Source organism: Vipera ursinii (assembly GCF_947247035.1).
Source record: "Vipera ursinii genome assembly, chromosome: 2".
Lineage (NCBI taxonomy): Eukaryota > Metazoa > Chordata > Lepidosauria > Squamata > Viperidae > Vipera > Vipera ursinii.
Window position 1 is genome coordinate 242,057,332 of NC_139513.1, and position 14,525 is coordinate 242,071,856.

Consider the following 14,525-nt stretch of genomic DNA (forward strand, 5'->3'; position numbering starts at 1 on the left):
AATCTTAGGGGTTAATGTTATTTGAGTGACATAAGTAAAGGCTGAACATACAGAAACTGACTATTCACATGGTAGATAATGTTCTAAATGCCTACCAGCCCTTCATAGTAGGCCAGGTCAGGAAGCAGAGTCTTCATGAATGATTTAAATGCTTCTTTATTGGTATAGGCCCGTGATGGCGAACCTATGGCACGCGTGCCACAGGTGGCACGCAGAGCCCTCTCGGTGGGCACACGTGCTGTCGTTCCAGTCCTAGGCCTTTAGCTGGGTTTTATAAAACCTTTTTGCTTTAGGTCTCTGCTGCTGTGTGCAAAAAAAAAGGTTCAATCAATCAATTTCAACTTCTCATGGGGAAAAAAAATCTCGCAAAGTTGGAATTGATTGATTGAACTTTAGTCCCACCCAGTCTGCCCTGACCACCGCAGCCACACCCACCCAATTGGCCACACCCACCCAATGGGCCAATTCCACCCGGCACCCGACGATACATAAGTGGGTTTTGGGTTGCAGTTTGGGCACTCAGTTTCTAAAAGGTTTGCCATCACTGGTATAGGAGGCTGACTATGTCCCCCTCCCCACCAATACCCAGGGAATAAAGATGCAATCAGTTTGATTTTCTTTAATTCCTTCTTCATTTTCTTGGCTTCAAACATTCTTGTTAACTGTCACTGCAGAGTTTCTCCATCAATGCCTGTCCATAATACCTGAGCAGGATATACTGTATAAAATGGGGAAATTTCTCCTACTTGGGCAAGTTGACATGGACATTCTGCAGGTTACAGCAGAATGCAACTTCAGCAAAAGGTTTATATGCAGATGTGATGATCATCAATAGAATTGACACATTCAGGGAATCTAGGCTTATGATCATAGTGAAACTTAATGACTATAATGTAAGTAGACAAAATCTTCAAGTTAAGTATTCTTCCATTTAAATAGTAATCTAAGAGAGGAATATTTATAACTAACTTTTTCTTGGACTAGTTTTGCTAAAAGATATATTCTTTGGCACTGAAGAAGATACTAATTAGGCAAAAAAAAATTCTACAGCTCTGAAAATATTTAAGAGCACAGTTCAAATATACACATTTTCTGAGGATCAGAAGATTTATTCATCTACCTTACTGGAACAGAATTAGTCATTGCAGGCAAACTTTACACTTCCATGTAACATTCTCTCATCACCAATGTTCCCAAAGTAATCACAGCTATTTCTGTTTAAAGTTCACATCTGTTTGCCATGGAAATTTATCAGGAAACTGTGGTTTTATACATCCACAGTCACTTCCATTTCAGCCAAGATCAAAGAGCTCTTTTAAATCTGTAAAACTTATCTCTAAAATACTAATTTTGTATTTGTGGAAATAAGAATATTTAGATATTACTGCTTTTGCATCCAAGGAACTCTGAGTAGCATTGGGAGATAGCTGGGAGTTGAAGTCCACAATCTTAAAGTTGATAAGTTTGAAAAACACCAAGATAACTAAGCAATAGTATTGCCCTAATGGTGTGCAGCAAATACAAAATACAAGCAAAAAACCCAAAACCAAACCAAGTCTCCTGGTGAAAGTTCCACCTTCATACTGCAAGTACTTTAGATGCAAAAATGCAAGTAAAGAGCAAAACCCATACCTGTGATAGAATTCCATGTGCGTACAAAATAAAGTGTACGTATAATATCAAATATTACATTAATTCCCTAAGAGCTGCTAAGCCGCAAAGTAAAGACTTGAGTGTTTATTTATTTATTTATTTATTTATTTATTTATTTATTTATTTAGTGGCTTCGGGATTACACATACATTTCTTTTAAAGAAAAGAATGTAAAGAGTTTATTTAAGTAATCATGTGTTTGGTTATTAATGCAGTAAGAAATGCCAACATTTTTCAAAGCATTTGAAAAATAACAAAGTAACATTTTCAAAGTTAAGAGTCTTAATCCATCAAAACAATACTGGTTTGTGAGGACTGCATTCCTACATTTCTGAAGTCACTTGACACAACATTTAGCTCTAATACTCATTGAAAAAGTACATTAAGATTGAATGTACTGTGAGACATTGTCCTGTATTTAAACAAATATCCTGCTATAACTGAATTTCATAATTTAATATAAATATCTATATACCTACATACAGGAATTTATTTATTTATTTATTTGTTTTTATATACCGCCCTTCTCCCGGAGGACTCAGGGCGGTGTACAGAGAATTAAAGTAAGAATACAATAAAAATAAAAAAAAATTAAAACCCAAATCCATCAGGCCAGGCCGGCTTGTTGGAACAGATAAGAATTAAAGAAAGATCTTTAAGATAGAATAGAATAGAGCTGGAAGGGACCTTGGAGGCCTTCAGCCTCCTGCTCAAGCAGGAGAACTTATACCATCTCAGATAAGTGACTGTCTAGCCTCTTTTTAAAAATCTCCAATGATGGAGCACCCACGATTTCTGGGGCCAAGCTATTCCACTGGTTAATTGTCCTCACTGTCAGGAAATTTCTCCTTAATTCCAGGTTGCTTCTCTCTTTGATCAGTTTCCAACCATTGTTTCTCGTCCTGCCCTCTCATGCTTTGGTGAACAACGTGACCCCCCTTCTTTGTGGCAGCCCCTCAAATACTGGAATACTGCTATCATGTCTCCCCCTATTTCTTATTTTCTTTAGACTAGCCAAACACAAGTCCTGCAGCCGTTCTTTGTATGTTTTAGTCTCCAGGCCTTTGATTATCTTAGTTCTTCTTCTCTGAATTTTTTTCCCAAACTCTCAACATCTTTTTTGTGCTGCAACAATCAATCAATCTCTAAGTACCAGATGTACTTTTAGATCTGTTAGCAAAAAATCTTAATTTTATAGCAGCTCAATTGCAATCTTGATGGTGGAAAAATGATCAGACAACCTTGGTAGATGTTCAATATAAAAAATGTACCTTCCTGTTAATTTGCACAGCTTATTCTCTCTTTTTTTATGGTAAATGTATTCCGAAACCACTCTCAAATTATACTTTTGATTGTTTATGCTTGGGTAATTAAAAGGTGAAATATTTACATATGGAGAAAAACCAGAGTATAAATGTATTGGCCAAGTGTAGAGTTACTGATCTAATCATGACCTTACAAGTATCTTCAAAAAGAATCACGTAACTTCTTCAGTTTTATATTAACAACAAAACTTGCTTTTCCTTTTAAAATGAAAACTATCCAAGCTGCCCTACTGTTCAACAGAATATATACTGTTGCTTTGCTGGAACTAGGGGTTGTACCATTGGATGATACATAGTGGTACGGTGGTTGCTGTACCTGTATTTAAATGTTTTCTGTGCTTTTAAGTTCAAAACAATTAATTATTTTTTCCCATTTACCAACATCCAACATCTAAAATAAAAGTAAGGATGGGGAAAAGTTTTTAAAAACATTTATATTGATTTTTGTAGCAAAAATGCATAATTATTCCCAATTCTATAAGGTCTAGTTTTCCCCATGATCATCAAATGCTGGAAGCATTGACAACCACTTTGCCAACTGTCATATAAAGAACTGCTCATTGAGACACCTAATTGTCCCTTTTTTATTTTGCAGAGTGCTGAGAAAATGAAAGAGATTTTTAATTATGATTAGAAACCTTGTCACAGATTCTATCATGCCAAAACATACATTTGGAACTAGAAAACTAGAGCAGCCAAGAACAACACTGCTAATAAAAGTCTGTATTGACATCTGTACAGACCACATAACATGTTGCCAAAGACATCTGCTGGGATGGTCAATATCAATAAAATGCAACTAGATGATCAAAACCTTTCCTTTTTAAAAAAAAGTGCATTGCATGGTTGCACACTAAGACACACACACACAATAAAAGATGGCAAGGTTTTGATCACCTGACCATGCCTACCATTTTGACACTGCTATATGCTTCTGGAGATGTTTCATATGATGCATTGACACGCCACTGGGAAGCTTCATCTATTACTTATGTTAAAAGGGATGTAAACATTTCTGTTTATGTTAATATACCGATGGTAGAAAGAGATTTTCCAAACAAAAATATATTTTTTAAGAAAAGTTGAAAGCATCATACCTTTTTACAAATAACCCCAAAGTCAATTTCTCTCCCAAGTGCTGATTTGGTAACTTGATCAAGTTTTATTTCCTAGAAAATATAACAGAATTGGTTATTTCCTCTGTGCATGTCTGTCAGCAGTTTCAGTATAAGAAACAAGCAATGGAAATGTTATTTATGTGCTGCATTTCTGTTTAGGGAGAGCAGTCAATAAGTTAATTAGTTAAACATAAGTTTTTAAAAAAAGAAGTAAAAATTATTATAGCAAAAGAAAAACCCATTGAAAAGCAAAAATATAATTATCTATTTGTTGCAATTATTTATATCCTACTTTTCAAATAACTCTCACAAATTCAAGTAATGAAATTCATTGCAAATATAATACACATTATACTTGAAAAATCTGAGATCCTTTCTTGTAAAATGATAATGGCCAAAGAAGTAAATAGAACTGGCCCAAATGAAACAGGATTCTAAAATAGACCTTCCGTAGATTAGTGCAACTACTAAACATAAACAAATAATTGTGCTTGTTTACAAAGTAAAGCTTACTTTTTTTACATTTCAGGTACTGAAATGGTAGACAGTGCGACTTTGCTCAATCACCTTTATTTACCCCGATGACCTGTAACAATTACTGGGGCGATGGATAGCAGAAATGCCAGGTAGGAGTTAGGCATGCTGACACAAAGGCATGAGGCCACAGGCATAAGGTTAGGGACAATAATTCTAAAAAAACAACAGTAGACAGTGTCTTCTGCTAGTCCTTTTCACCAGGGGTCCACAGCCCCTGGCCCACTATTGGGCCATGGCCTATTCAGAACCAGGCCATGTGAGAGGCAGGCTGGTGCGCATAGGCAGCTCCACTCATGCGATCAGCGCCCCAATCTTGCATGAGTGGAGCTGTGTGTGTGGCTTGAGTGCCCTCTCCCCCCGCAAGCCACCTACTCCCGATGCTCTAAAAGTGGAGCGGTGAGAGCAGAGGCTAGGTGGGATGAGCGCCCCCTGCTCAGCTTCACTGACTCACTAAGGCTGCCTGCGCAGGACACCTGATCTGCTTTTGGAACATCGGGCAGCCTTGGTGAGTCTGAAGAAGCACGAGACCTCACCCCAAAGGCTTCTCTTCTCCATGCCAAAACCTTTTGCGAATGGACAAAAGGCGTTGGTGGAACAATCTCGTGCTACTTCAGGCCTTCCATCCCTTGGCAAAAGCTTTTGGCGTGGAAAAGCCTGAAGCATGAAACTGCACCCCAAAAGCTTCTTGTGTGTGAGTGGAACTGCCCTTGTCTGTGTGCGCACCAGCCCACCACTCACAGGGCCCGGTTTCCCTCTTTCCCCCCAGCTGAGCCACCAAACAGCAAAAGTTGAGGACCACCGCTTTTGGCCATCTTTCTATAGTATTTCCATTTGTACTTTTACATTTGGCTCTTGATAGCATTTTTTGATGAAAAAGCTAATTCTGGTAATAATTATTAATTTTATCTGAAAAGATTTTACAAAACTATAATAGTTGCTTTTACAGCTTTGCAACAATAAATTCTTCCCCAGTTTAACACTTTCTCATAAAGTCTATTTAGCATATCTTGTGGCACATAACTAGAAGTAGTCATAAAGTTATTTAGTAAAAAATAATCTCCAAGGTTGTCTTCTGTGTTATAGTGCTCCATCCACAACTGCTCTTAAATATTCTGGCAGCATACCATTTGACTTGCAATGTCAGCTTTCTCTTCCATGGAAATTTTTGAGGCAGCAGAGAGGACCATTATTAAATCAATATGGAGGACACCCACTAGGATCATCCATAATATCTTCCTGCCAATCTGGGCAAGGTTTCTTCCTGTACTTTTTCTAAGACTACATTAAATTGTGTTGCTAAATATTAACACAGACTTCCACTAGTAAAGCAGACATCATTTTCAGCTTAATGGCTCTCATAATCAGCAATGCCTTTTCCTTGGCGTATTAAACTTTCCCAGGTGCTTTGACCTGCATTTGGCTATGTCCCACTTTTCCAACAGTTGGAGAATATGCAAATGGAGTACTTTCCAGGAATTGTATGCAACATATAACAAGTTTGGAGACATGTGGTATTTTAAAGATATTTGAAAAAAACAACAACAACCCAACCCACACACAACTTGCTTCTTAAGAGCTTTGGAGAGTAAGCACAGAATTTCAAAAATGTAGAAGTGTAGACAGGATGAGAATAAATGATTTTGTGATGCCAAATTAGACAAGTGTTGAAAGAGCTCTACTGACTATTGATTTGCTTAACTATTTTTATATTAAACTTTCTAAACAGCTTGGGTTTAAGCATTTTGGGATTTGGATGCCTCTGAGAACACTTTCTTCCTTACAGATCTGCCTAGCTGCTATGATTAGTAAAAGCTCACCCCTCTTTTGGTAACAAGGAAGTTTTAAAATACCTTCCAGAACTAGCATAAACATTTTAAATCAGAGTTAATGTATTAGGAACGTGGTCAGATATAACAGGAAGATGAATAGAAGAACCTAAAACATATTCTATGGGCTATGTTGTAAAGCTATTACCTATTTGCCTTGTGGTGAGAGCAAATGCGTGGAACAACATAGACCAGAAAAAGGTGTTTTATTTCCAGGAGTGCCAGCTGTCAGAAATCATTGGATCATATTGTGGCACAGAACAGTTTTGATAATAGTACTCATGAACATTTAATTCTTTAGAAAAAAATGTACTTTCATAATAGGCAGTAAAATCTTCTATTGAATAGGAGGGGTGGAAGCTGGGATTTTGCCTTTAAACCAATTATTATGTAATTATTATTTTAAGGATTTTTCCTGACTTCAAATTAAATTTGTGCTTTTAGTTCACAACAGTGCAGCATTTTCAACAAGCATTCTGAATGGCTCAATATGAGTGAGACACATTGATCACTTCAAAGGCCCGTGAAGCTTTCATATTGGAAGGTATCTATGACAAAATAGACTCGATAATATATTTCCCTCAAAAGAGCCGGAGGTTTTTTTAAGTGAACATTTTGGAATAATTTAAATATGAGCTAAAAATTGGAATCTCCAGTAATGCTCTATCAATGGCTACAAGTTTTAAAAATAATAAAATGGTATGAACAGATTTGCAATTAAAGTTGATTCATCAAAATTTTAATATGAGTCTATTGGACTCCCTAAATAAGGAATTCAAAAGGAAGGACATCAACATTTTGTGTTGGAGATGTAAAAATGTGATATTGACCCATAAAATATGGTTCTGTGATCATTTGTCAGTTTTTGGAAATGGTATTTTAATGCATGTAAGCAGATGTAGGGGAGGGAATGTGGTAACCTAGCAGTTAGATGTTGGCTTGTCAACCAGAAGGTTAGTAGTTCAAGACCCAAGCACCATGTGATGGGGTGAACTCCTGTTCTTGTTCCAGCTTCTGCCAAGCTAGCAGTTCGAAAGTGTGGAAAAGCAAGGTACCACTTCAGTAGGAAGATAACAGCATTCCCTCTGCCTTGGCATATAGTTATGTTGTCCACATGACCACAGAAGCAATTTCCGATAATGCTAGCTCCCTTAGCTAGGAAATGGAGCACTACCTCCTAGAGTCGGACATGACTAGACAGGGGAAACCTTTATCTGTTTTCTTTTTTTAGGTTTATGGGATGTTAAATGTTAAAGATGCCAAAGTGGTATTAAATTATGTACCAAATCTTTGGAACTTGTTTATCAGGAATTGACTCTATCATGCATGAGGAGTGTTTAAAAAGTAATGTTGAAAAATTAGAACAAATGGCATTATTCCAGACATTGAAGAATAGCTTTTGGAAATAATTTCTTATCTGGCCTGCAAAAGGCAGCATTTTTCACTAACAAAGGAAAATCATAATAAAGGATGAGGCAATATATTCTACTTTGGCAGATTACATTGCAGTAATATTTCTCAATATGCTCAATATTAAATATATCTTCCAAGTCATTCACATAGTAGTTAGGTTAAAATGTCATTTCTTTATAAGGTAAGGAATTGACCAGTAGGGAAAATCAGCTATAGTATACCAACACCATTTTCAGTTTTTAAAATTCTGCTACACTTTTAATTTTAATGCATTGCAATAAAAAACTAAGCTTTTTTATAAAACAAGAACTTAAAAGTACAGAGATTTTTCTTTAAGGCTGTAATAAGATGTTAAAATTGAACAGCAACAAGAATCTAGTTGCAGCCGGTGAATTATAGCACTTTTCCAAATCTTTTTCAAAAGCAGCAAAGACTAGATCCTGAATGGCTTTTTATTGAGTCAGGTGCTGCTTGAATATCTGCTATTTTGCCCAGCATGCCATTATGTAGCCAGTAGTACTAAAGACATGGTCTATCTCCACGTCTACATCAGCAGGCTAGAAAATTTAAAAATAAAGCAATAATCCACTTGGAAGCAATGTCCAACATTCAGTGGATCACAGAATTCACTGGCAACTTCGTAAAATTACAGGATACAGCTGTAAAATGCTTCGAACCTTGAAATTTTTTCAAATCATGTCCTAATCTTGAAACATCTGAAATGGTTGTTTCATAATCAAACTATTTTGAGATAATTTTGCATGCAATGCATATACTAAATGCAGTTATCATTATCTATCTAAGAAATCTTGAGAACAAGAATCATATTCAACTGACCACATTTTGCAACTTTTATTCAGACTTCTTTACCAGCACAAACAAGTTGAAAAAGGAGATGGTTTCATGACTATTCTTTTGTCCCTCTACATTACGGGTGTCAAACTCGTCACGTCACGTGATGTGTTGCGACGTATTGCAACTTTTTTTGCATTGCCGAAGCTGAGGTAGACGCAACCTCAGTATGATGCAACCGGTTTGCGGACCGGCAGTTTGACACCCCTGCTCTACGTCTCCTAATAATCTCTTAATAGGAAGTGGTGTTGATATACCTTTGCAACTTTGTTCAGGTCAATGATTACAGTTAGCCCATGAGTGGCATGATGGAGGCTCCACTCCAAAAGTATCATACCAGTGCAAATTCTAACTTGATAATTTAATGTATCTTTAAAGTTAATTAAACATTGCACTGATTAAATGAGCCTTGCAGAGCCTTGGTGAAGCAGTGGGCTAATGCCTCCTTAAGTAACACCAGCTGCCTGCAATTAGTGCAGGTTCGCATCCCACCAGGCTCAAGGTTGACTCAGCCTTCCATCCTTCCGAGGTAGGTAAAATGAGGACCCAGATTGTTGGGGGCAATTAAGCTGACTTTGTAATAATGCCGCTTGGGGTGTGTGTGAAAGCCCTAATAAGCAGGCATATACATAGAATGAAGGCTACTGCTAAGTTTGTAAGCTGCCCTGAGTCTTCGGAGAAGGGCGGGATATAAATGGAATTAAAATAAAATAAAAATAAATAATCACTTAAAAATTGCAGTTTAATTTTGGAAGAGGTCTAGAGGTTGTAAACCTGTTTTTCCAAGAGTCTCTGGATGCAACCCCTCCCTGCTTTGAAGATTATGAGATGTACTGTAAGTTATTGTGCCATGAACAGGGTCAGAAACCCTACGTAAGTTTTCTCATTCTTATTACACCCCTCCTGCGTGAGCTGCATTGGTTACCGGTTGTCTTCCGGGTGAGATTTAAGGTGTTGGTACTTACCTTTAAAGCCCTACATGGCCTAGGCCCGGGATATTTGCAGGACCATCTGCTGCCGGGAACGACTTCCCATCGCCCAGTGCGCTCACACAGAGAGGGCCTCCTCAGGGTGCCGTCGGCTAGACAATGTCAGCTGGCGACCCCCAGGGGGAGGGCCTTCTCTGTGGGAGCGCCAGCCCTGTGGAACCAACTCCCCCTTGAGCTCCGGATGGCCCCGGATCTCCGGTCCTTTCGCCGCAGCCTTAAAACATTCCTTTTTCATCAGGCTGACCTGGACTGACAACAGGGTTTTTAAAAATGTTTTTAATTTTTAATTGTTTAGTTTAACTTATTTATTGGGGCTGTTTATTTAATTTCTTTTAACTTTTGTATCGTTGTTTTTTATTGTTGTTAGCCGCCCTGAGTCCTTCGGGAGATAGGGCGGCATATAAGTCCAATCAATCAATCAATCAATCAATCAAGCATCAGAAACATCCAGGTATAGTGTTAGCGTAGTAACAGTAATAATTTATTCTATTTATAAAATTTATTGGCCACCCATTTTACTATAGGGTAACTCTGGGTGACTTACAGTTACATCTTAGTTAAAACAAAAATGTTAAAACCAAATTTTAAAACCAAAGACACATGGGGAGTGTGGGGGCAGAGTGGGGGGGAAGTGGGACCCATTATTACTCAATCAACCACCTCCATTGTGCTGATCCTTCACTGGGGCTGCAAGCTGAATGGCACAGCCACATTTTTAGGCCCTTATAAAGATAGGAGGGTTAAGGCCAACCTCACATCGGGATACAAGATGTTCCAGAGGGCAGGAGCAACAGCAGAGAAGACCCTACTCCTGGATCCCACCAGCCAGAATATTGATGGGACCTACAGCATGCCTCCTCTGCTGGGATGAATGGTACAGGCCAATCCCAGTGGGGTGAGATGGTCCCTCAAGTAACCTGGAGCCATGCTATGAATGACTTTAAAGGTGATCACCAACGTCTTGAATTGTACCTGGAAGCAGACTGGTAACTGTGCAGCCGCATTCTGCAACAACTTCTGAATGCTCTTCAAAGGTAGCCCCATTACAGAGTGCATTACAATAGCCCAATTATGAGATGATTAAGGACTGAAAGACTGAGTGAGGGAATCCTGGTCCAGGAAAGACCACAACTGATACACAATATGAAGTTGTGCAAAGGCTCTTCTAATCGCGACTGCAACCTGTTTCTTGAAAAGAGTTGTGAGCCCAGGAGAACACCCAAGTTGTGGACAGGGTCTTTCTGGGGCAGTGCCACCTCATCCAGAATCAAAAATGACAAAGTCCCTGATCTCCGGGTATAGAAGCTTGAGGGTGCAATGGCTCAACGACTTGTGTACATGATGGCTCAGCAGTTAAGATGCTGAACTTGTCAGCTGGAAAGCTGACAGCCCAGGTTTAAGATCTGAGAGCTGTGCAATAGGATGAATTCCGTTACTCACCCCAGCTCCTGCCCACCTAGCAATCTGAAAGCATGCAAATGTGACTAGATAAATAGGTACCACTTCAGTCGCATATAGTCATGCTGGCCACAGGACCACCAAAATGTCCTCAGACAACACTGGCTCCCTCAGTGGAGAAATGGAAATAAGCATCGCCCCTTACAATTGGACACAACTGGACAGGGGAAACCTTTACTTTTACCTTTATTTAAAAACAGAAGAGTGTCTCTGCTCATAGGTTTAAATATCTGGCACAACAACAAATGAAAAAGGTGAGCAGAAAAAGAAACTATATATTGAACCCCACCAAACTCAGGGAAAGCTACACATAGGATCATACTCCATAAATACTGCAAAAGTGCATTAAGGATTTTATGCTGTACGCTTACTTAGCATTTAAGAAGTCACCAAGAGAAAATGATGTAATGACTTCAGACTAAACTCTAAACTGGAAATTATGATCTGAGCTCTTTAGACAAAATCACTAAAGAAACTATTTCAAATAGAAGAATCATAATTTAATGTCTTCCCCTTAAGATGCAACCATCAATGAACAAGATAGCAATTTTGTGGTAATGTTAAAAACAGTAGTTCTTCAAAATGCTCTTTGCTAGCTACTGCAGGAAAGTAATTTGGCTATCAACTCTAGAAAAACTAAATTATGCAAAAGGAAAAAGCTAGATCATAACATTATCCAGTAGGGCAACCAAAGAAGCCAAAATTATAATGTTTGAATGTTCTATTTCCTAAAATACTCCCATTTTGAAAGTCAGCATTTACTTGTGATGGTATCTTCTCTTTTTCATTTGAAGTGCTGTCTTTATCATCTTCAAAATTGCAGTCAGTGTTCATTTATATCCAGTTCTGGGGAAGCTTTCCACAAAATTGCTCTTTTCCCATTTTGGCATTCTTCACAGCACTCCCAGTTTCTTTTTCATTTTTTTTGGGGGGGGGGATAAAGAGTATAAGGATCATTTTCACTCCTAAATTATTTTCCCCAAATATACATTTTTCAATCCTTCAATGGAGTCATTTTTTCACTTGCTTTATTCCACTAATTCATTAAACAAAAAAATAATTTATGACAGAGACCAATCATATGAAGAAGTGAGTATAGTAGTTTGTATGTGTATGTGTGCGTGTGTGTGTGTGCGTGTGTGTGTACACACACACACCCTTCAACAACCTTGGCTGATCTACTTATTGATGGATTTAAATATTGATTCAATAAAGTGAAAATTATAGAGACCATATAATAGAACAGAATGTAAAAAAATTAAAATGCATTATATACATATAATATATACATAAATACACACAAGTGTTGGAAGAAAAAAGGAAAAAAAAGCTCATCCAACAGATTAGCCACTCAGATCGCTAAAGACACACGCATGGGTTGGAGTATCCTCCTCCAAAAGACAGAAAAAATTGACAAACTGTGTTTGCTACCTTTAATTTATTCCTTTAATTTCCACACCTGATAGCTTAAATATGGCTGACTTCTGTAAATTAAAGCTAACCAATGTTCAGGAGATAAAACTTTAGAAAAATAAGTAAGGAGAAAGAAAGTGGCAGCTAAAGCTAAATATGTTCAGGGATAAAAGAAAAAAATCTGAAACTTAAAGCTGAAATTAGTAGATAACTTTAAAATAAATATCTAGCCTTGATAAAGCAAATACGGTACATATTGGGGCCAGATTCATGTCATAATGCAGAAGAATCTTAAAATGAACGTAAAACTAAAACCTGAAGCTTTCTTTTAATATTATTGGGTAAGGGATTGGAAAAAAAGATTTGGAACTTTTGTTATTGTATACGTTAAGCATAGAAATGGAAAGATTCGTCAAAACCCACGATTGAAGAATGGGTGGAAAAAGTGATGGAACTAGTAGAGATGGCAAAATTGACTATTTTCATTAGTGAAAGAATATATCCAGGTTTGTTTCTACCCGGAAACTTTTTCTGGAGTTTGTGATTGAGACAGAAAAATATGACATCTTGACTTGGGTTTTGCTGATTAGTTTGCTGTTACAGAAATAGCTAGTAACTAGTGGGGAAAGTTGAAGCTGTAATTCTATTTTATACTTTACTGAGCTGAAAAAAGTTGGAAGTCAATGCTTTTTTGTCTTCCCTCACTTTTATTTTCCTTCTCTTCCTCTTTACCATTTTCCAATTACCTTTATTTTCATTTGTATTTTCTACATAATTTTAACAACAAATATACATACATACATACATACATACATATATATATATATATACACACACACACACACACACACACATACATATACACACACACAAATTAAGTTTGTTGTAGCTGTAACCATATGAGCTGTGCTTAGTGTCTAACATGAACATAAAAAAATAACCCCAATTTTTTGGCTAAAAGTGTTGCTGACAAATATGTAGAGGAATATAGATTTCCAGGTGAATATAAGATTACAATACTTGCCAATTATATTTGTGTTCTTGATCCACAAACTTCCTGGCTCATTCCTGGAATTCTATAAGGTGTGGGGGGTTCTGGCCTACTCATTTTCCTTATAGTATTCCCTAATTATCTCTCAAATAAATTAATAAATTAAAATCAGTGTCCTTTGATTTTGGGAAGGAAATATTCTTCATTTACTATCTTAGTTTTTTTTTAAAGGTAAGTTAAAAGTTACATACTAATCTGAAATCCTGACCACTAAGATACTTAATCCTTAGCTGACTATTGTAGATCACAAATATTTGTATCTGTGCAAGTCTATATTTGTATACCACAGAAGATCATCCACCCTTAAATATAAACCATTGTTTCTAAAATGAGAAATTAATTTGCTCACAGTTATTCACCCTCCCAAATTACTAGAATAGTCATTATTTGGGGTGGGGATGGAATTGAACTTTATGCAGGGCTTTTGCTTAGCTTGAAAATTCCAAACTAAATATACTATAAATAACCAGAAAAAGGTAAATACTGGTTGTTGTATATTTATCCAAAGATCTCTATAGATTTCTTCATGTAGTTACCAGAAGTTGAAGATTCATAAATTTTACTTTAAAAAATAATAATGATTCTGCAAGCCTGTAGTATATACTTAATCTATTTCAAATTCTAACTGAAGACAGCGATTATAAATGTCACTTTTTAACTTTAAGTACCATTAACATCAATAGTGGGAAATTCCTTAACCTCAATTAAAAATAATGAGAGAATATTTATTTCCAGAGGGGAGGGGTTCAACAATGATTAGTTTTCATTTTCTCAACAGTGCTTAAGGGACAAACAAGGAAGTTTTGTTTTTTTAGGAGTGCCACACTCTAGTGTTAAATGTTATATTTTAACATATGAATATACTCTGAAATAGTTTAAACGATTATCCA

The 14,525-nt window shown here is 37.0% G+C and overlaps 1 protein-coding gene across 2 annotated transcripts in view; it reads right to left on the minus strand.

The window, feature by feature from the left end:
* SRFBP1 (serum response factor binding protein 1) overlaps positions 1 to 14,525 on the minus strand; it is a 38,845-nt gene that overhangs the window by 4,634 nt on the left and 19,686 nt on the right. Inside the window, exon 4 of one of the 2 annotated variants that reach the window (XM_083356261.1) lies at positions 4,076 to 4,147. The exons of the other annotated variant lie outside the window; for it this stretch is intronic. Coding sequence (XP_083212387.1) covers positions 4,076 to 4,147 — 72 coding nt within the window. The remainder of the gene's footprint in view (positions 1 to 4,075; positions 4,148 to 14,525) is intronic. 2 annotated transcript variants of the gene reach the window in all.